General features: G+C 40.9%; 1 protein-coding gene across 1 annotated transcript; it reads left to right on the top strand.

The window, feature by feature from the left end:
* LOC109821015 (probable glycosyltransferase 7) lies at positions 5,375 to 6,454 on the top strand. The gene has a single exon (XM_020387209.1). The coding sequence runs from the start codon at positions 5,375 to 5,377 to the stop codon at positions 6,242 to 6,244; it is 870 nt and encodes a 289-aa protein (XP_020242798.1). The 3' UTR covers positions 6,245 to 6,454.

The raw sequence follows: 6,675 nt of genomic DNA, 5'->3' as shown, positions 1-6,675 counted from the left end.
AGAACATATTTTATAAAAGTTCTTATTAGTATATCACTTCGCATAGTTATTCATATAATATCGTCAATATTATAAAAATGGGTCATCCATTAACTATTTTGTGAGAAAGTACCAAGCATTTAAATATTTTACTAGAAATTTGTCATGCGAAAATGCAAGTGCTAGTAATTTTTTTTTGGATTTTTAATATAAAAAATAAAATTATCCTATTTATATTGAATGTGTGAATTTATAGTTGATGTAGAAAGGGTGAGAATTAGATAATTTTCTATGAGAAATCGCCTTTTTTATCATTATTATCTCAACTTTGCATTTTTTCTAATTTTTCTTATATATATAATAATAGTGTAGATATATCAAAGAAACTTGACACTTTCATTTTAGATGTATATACCATTTCAGGAAAAAAAGTCATCACTTTTACTTTGTATCATTTATAATATAAAGTATAATAGAAATGTGGCTTCTAATATTATTTTCAAGTCGTTGAATAGTCCAGAATATGTTCTCAAAGAAAGAGAAAAATAAGGTAAGGGAAAAAAAAAATCTTCTTTATAAAATTACATTTTTACCTTTTGAATTACAATGGAAATGAGGACATGTCTGCCCCTCATCCAAATTTTCGACTACCCATACTTGATTTTTTATATAGTAGTATAGATATTTTACAAAATCATATAAAACTTCGACTCATTTCTCCAAATCCCTTGAACCTCAATTTTTTTTTCCAATGAACCCCTAACTTTTCTCACAGAATTGTATCTTTTTTCCTTGTACAGAGATTAAGGTTAGAGCTTGCAATTTTTTTTATTGAGGTCTCATCATCCCTTCGATCGGAAGGACTCACCCCGATTGACACGCGCCGGATGATACACCTTTGGGCTTCCCCTACGATCGCAGACNCACTACAACATCGGTTAAAATTTTAATGTCACTATCCACTGGATCCTTGTGAAATTATAAATCTTAGTTTATTTTTTTTAAAAATATGTTTTCATCATTCAAATTATTTAATTGGAAGGCCATTTTTATAGTTCAAGAATCATAGCACAAATCTTTATAATTGCAATTGATATCGAATAAAAATTACGGCTCAACAATGATAATGTTAAAATTACAGGGTGTCATGGGAAAAGTTAGATGTTTAGGGCCTGTTTGTTTCATCAAAAAAATGCAGAAAGTGGCAGAAAGTGGCCCATCAGAAAACTGACGCAGGGAAAATTTGTTGTTTTCCCTCACAATTGAATGTTTGGTTGGCAAAAAATAAAAAAGAAGTGAAGGAAAGAGGTGGCGCCTCACACCAGAGTTTTCCCCAAAAAATTTCAGCTCCAAAATGCTCGATTACGGAGGATAACACAACTTTCCCTCTCTGTAAAAAAGGTCTGAATCTCCATCCCCTTCTATCATCTCGTTCTGGTCACCCCTCTCTCCCTCCCGCTCGAATCAACCAAGATTTTCCTCCTTCCCCTTCCCTCCACCACCTCACCTCCTCCCCCCGAGTCATCCACCTTTTGTTCGCAACTTTCCCGAATCAGCTTTCTAATATAGGGCTCGGCCTCTTCTCCCGTCGTGGCCTACCCTCCACCCACGCTCTCTTCGGCATCGACATAGCCTTCCTTAGTGTCGACATCACCGTCCTCGCCGACGACACCCTTCTCCCCCTCGCCCTCCACCACCTTACCTCCTCCCCCCCGAGTTGTCCACCTTTTGTTCGCAACCAATATTCCCTTGAAACGGTCAGGCCTTGATTGAAACCCTGATTAAAACAGAAGGAAAAAATGACAAGATCTTTTACCCAAATTAGTTGATGACTATGCAAAATGAAAGATCTTGGTTGGTTTATGGTGGCACAATCCTAAAAATCAAATCTTTTTTATTTATTTAGTTTTTATGGCTTTCATTTATTGATGTAGTTCTAGCTGCACCCATGTTAGTTTTAACAGAGGTCATTTTAGATCTACCTGGGGTCATGCTAGTTCTGATTTATACCATGTGAGTTCTAGTTTTTGCACACATGTTAATTCTAACTAAGGTCATGTTAGTTCTACCTGGGGTCATGCTAGTTCTGATTTATGTCATGCGAGTTCTAATTTATGCGATATTAGTTCTAGTTTCTTCCATGTTAGTTTTAATTTACACCATGTTAGTTCTAGATGCGCTCATATTAGTTCTAGCTGTATTCATGTTAGTCATTATTTGGGTCATGCTAGTCTTAGTTGGCATCATGTTAGATAAGAATTGGGTCACGTTAGTTCTAATAAAGATCGGTTAGCCTCGGCCTTGCTTTCAGCCTTGGTTTGGCTTCCTTTGTGCTGGCTATTTGTGCATTACATGCTGGTATTCATAACTTGGTGCTTGGTTGTTAGTTCCTGGTTATATGACCTAGTGCTTGGTTTTTAGTTATTGGCATTGGCTGTTATGACACTGATAATATGATATTATGCTATGATGATGGCCGGATATATAATGTATGCAACCAAAGTTTATACTAGTAATTAATTGGCGAGGCAATAAATGCAACCAACATTAGTATTATAAACTTCATGGCGATGCAAATAATGAAGAAAATGGCCTTTTTTGAGCACATTTCTTAAGTGTTAAGCTTTTCTTAACTGAGATCCAAGTTCTGAATTTCTTAAGTGTTGAGCTTTTCTTAACTAAGATATTTAGGTCATGCTAGTCTTAGTTGGCGTCATGTTAGTTCAGAATTGGGTCACGTTAGTTCTAATAAAGGTCGGTTAGTTCTATAGTCTTAGTTGGCGTCATGTTAGTTCAGAATTGGGTCACGTTAGTTCTAATAAAGGTCGGTTAGTTCTATCTCATGTTAGTTCAGAATTGGGCTTCAGAATTGGGTCACGTTAGTTCTAATAAAGGTCGGTTAGTTCTATCTCATGTTAGTTCAGAATTGGGCCACATTAGTTCTAATAAAGGTCATATTAGTTCTATCGTAGTCCATGTTAGTTCAAATTTATGTCATGTGAGTTCTAATTCATGACGTCTTAGTTCTAATTTATATTGTGCTAGTTCTAGCTGCACCCATGTTAGTTTCTAACAGAGCTCATCTTAGATCTACCTAGGGTCATGTTAGTTCTGATTTATGCCACGTGAGTTCTAGTTTCTGCACCCATGTTAGTTCTAACTGAGGTCACGTTAGTTCTACCTGGGGTCATGCTAGTTCTGATTTATGCCATGTGAGTTCTAACTTATGCCATGTTAGTTCTAGTTTCTTCTATGTTAGTTTTAATTTACACCATGTTAGTTCTAGATGCACTCATGTTAGTTCTAGCCGTATTCATATTAGTCATTATTTGGGTCATGCTAGTCTTAGTTAGCGTTATGTTAGATAAGAATTAGGTCATGTTAGTTCTAATAAAGGTTGGTTAGTCTCGGCCTTGCTTTCAGCCTTGGTTTGGTTTCCTTTGTGCTGGCTATTTGCGTATTACATGCTGGTTTTCATAACTTGGTGTTTTGTTGTTTGTTCCTGGTTATATGACATGATGCTTGGTTTTAGTTATTGGCATTGACTGTTATGACACTGATAATATGATATTATGCTATAATGATGGCTAGATATATAATATATGCAACCAAAGTTTATACTAGTAATCAATTGGTGAGGCAATAAATGCAGCCAACATTGCTATTATAAACTTCATGGCGATGCAGATAATGAAGAAAAGGGTATTTTCTGAGCACATTTTCTATAAATTGTGTTAAGTTTTGGTTTGGTTTCAATCTTGGGTTGTTCAAGTCTTGGTTTCTCTCGAGTTGGTTTCGGCCTTGATTCAGTCTTGGATCTTACATGCTAGCGATCGATGTACTTGTAATCAACTGGTTGTTATGACATTCAATTATGTCTTGTTCATTGAGCATTTTGGTTCTTCGTTATATGAGATGATTATATGATTTTGGAATTAGCCCCTCAAATCTTTGAATATGTTGCAAATCACTACCTCAAAACTTTTTTAAAATTATAAATTAGTCCCTTAAAATTTTAAATATTTTTATGTGACAGTTGATATATGTTCACCTCTCAATTTATGTTGAAAATAAATTTATGCTATAAGGGTGGTAAGTACACCATGGTGACCATAGTCAACTTTCTTCTTTTTTTTTTCATTTGAACTAAACACTATAAAGTGAGAGAATCTATTCACACATCAATTGTTTTATTCTTTTTTCAAGTTGAACCAAATTAAGAAAAGTGGTGGAAAATACTTTCAGCCCATATTTTTTGGCGAAACAAATACAAGAAACATTTTCTATAAAAGTGAAGGAAACACAAAAAAGTAAAGATTGGGTTTCATGGGAAATGGTGGAAAAAAATGATTGGACGAGATCAAAATCTGATTTACCCATAAATGTGAAATAAAATACACCTTAGTTCTACCAAAAAATCATTATACAAGGGTTTCTCTACAAAATCTAATCAAAAATCAAATCCTTGCACCACTCCTCTCCTCTTTCCTCTCTCTCTTCTTTCTCTCGGTCTCTCTCTCTCTCTCTCTCTCTCTCTCCCCACCACCACCGACGTTGGCACAGCATTACATTAAAGACCCGCTTTGTCCATCCCTTCCTTCTTTACTTTTCATCTCCTTCCCCCTCCCGTCTCTTCCTCGCTCTCTTCCAAAATTAGCAACCCACCCCATCTCCAGGTGTCACTCTCTCTCAGACGCGCCGCGCCGTCGACCTTTTAATAATATGTAAAGCCCCCAATTAAACTGAACCCCCTCGCTCCCCCTAACTCCCGCCTCTCCGCCTGACCACGCCCATCCTCCATCGGCATGGGCCCCAATGCCCCCCCCACAAGCCGCTCCTCCATCGTCTCCGACGGCCTCCTGGCTTCTTGGCGGGGCGCGGGCCGTGCCCTCGCTCATTTCGACCACTTCCTACTCCGTCCTCGTCGCCCCTCCCTCAAATTGAAAACGTGGTGCGTCCCTGCCTCGCCCTTTTCAACCCCTCCCACACGAACCCACCCCCCCGACAGCCGCCTACCACCCACCTCCACTCGAACCTCACCGCTCCCGTTTGTACGGAATCGACGCGCATTCCTCTCCTTCACCGTCACGTTTGACGCCCTCATCCGATTGGGACCAGAAAGCGCCCAGTCCCTGGTCGCAATGTCAGAAAGCCCTTCCTTCTTGACGCCGGGCCAATAGATCGCTCATGCTCCCTCGGGTCAACCCGGCAGGTGGCCGGAACCGATAGGGGCGCCGTCAAGCTCCTCGTCCGCCTTCTACCAAGAATAAAAGCTGAGCCCTAGTGTCGCTTACGACGTCGACCATCTTGCTACAACGTGGTTATTCCGGGTGCGCTGCTCCGCCTGCAAATGTTCGCTTTTGGGGCAAGAGTCGGTCGTCGCGGGGCGCCGTCCATGGCTGGCGCGCACGCCGGAAGCGAGTGGCTCTGGCTGGGTGCGATCCGAGCCTGCATCACCGACATTGGAGTTGCGAGCGTCCCGCTGGAAAAAAAGAGTTTAATACGAGCCGTTAATCCTCGGTCTCACACGTGGCCGCGTTTGGTTTACGAGGCGAGGAGCTGGACTAGTCTGAACGCTGGTGTGTTCCTGATGCGGAACTGCCAGTGGTCCCTCGACTTCATCGATCGGTGGTCGAGGATGGGGCCGCAGTCGCCGGAGTATGAGCGGTGGGGATCGGTGCAGAGGTCGGTTTTCAAGGACAAGCTGTACGCGGAGAGCGATGACCAGACCGGCATTGCGTATCTGCTGTTGAAGGAGAAGGAGAGATGGGGGGACAAAATCTACCTAGAGAGCTCCTTCTACTTCGAGGGGTATTGGGTTGAGATCGTGAACAAGCTGGAGAAGATCGAGGAGAAGTACTTGGAGATTGAGAGGAAGGTGAAGGGGCTGAGGAGGAGGAGAGCGGAGAAGGTTTCAGTGGCTTATGGGAGGTTGAGAGAGGAGTTTCTGGAAGGGGAAGGGTTAAAGAGCGGGGTTAACGGGTGGAGGAGGCCGTTCATAACTCATTTCACGGGGTGCCAGCCTTGCAGTGGCGATCACAACAAGCTCTACTCAGGGGAGAATTGCTTCGAGGGGATGCAGAAAGCCCTCAATTTTGCCGACAATCAAGTGCTGAGAGCTTACGGGTTCACGGCAACGAGAGGCTCGTCAACATCGACACCGGAGTCCGCGCCGCTGCCGTTTGATTTTCCCGGCGGCCGACTGGAGGAGGGGAGGGTGTTGGAGGTTATTTGGCGATTAGGGAGTAATAATGATCAGGTATAGTGTAGTAGTTTCATGTAGATTTGGGGTTATTATGGTACAGGTTCCTTTTCTTTTGTTTATTTGTGGGGGCTTTTTATATGAGAATATATGCTGTTTGCTTTTGTTCTCTATGTTCTTAGTACCGTTATGACTGTTAGGAGATTAGGGTATAATTGAGTGGCATATAATTTGTGGGTTAATCGTACTATAGTGATTTTATTGATAGTTTAATTATGTGGGATCAATGATGCGATCATGTGATGATGAAAGATGGGTGTTCGCGTGACTGCACTGCGATTTGAGATGAATAATTTGTGGGAAAATCTAACACTGTAGTTACATAGAGCCCTCCGATATTATATTATGGGTTTGAGCTGCAATTGATCCTACTCTTTGAAAGACAAAATGTATTTTGATTGTTTAGAGTTGGAATATACGCTAGCTCTATTTTA

This window comes from Asparagus officinalis, chromosome 8 (genome assembly GCF_001876935.1).
Source record: "Asparagus officinalis chromosome 8, Aspof.V1, whole genome shotgun sequence".
NCBI classification, from domain to species: Eukaryota; Viridiplantae; Streptophyta; class Magnoliopsida; order Asparagales; family Asparagaceae; genus Asparagus; species Asparagus officinalis.
The sequence above is the reverse complement of the archived record's forward strand: the minus strand, read 5'-3'. Positions and strand labels throughout refer to the sequence as shown.

Bases quoted from the DNA above. Each gene is read 5' to 3' on its own strand.
- LOC109821015 (XM_020387209.1), top strand. From the start codon at position 5,375: ATGGCTGGCGCGCACGCCGGAAGCGAGTGGCTCTGGCTGGGTGCGATC.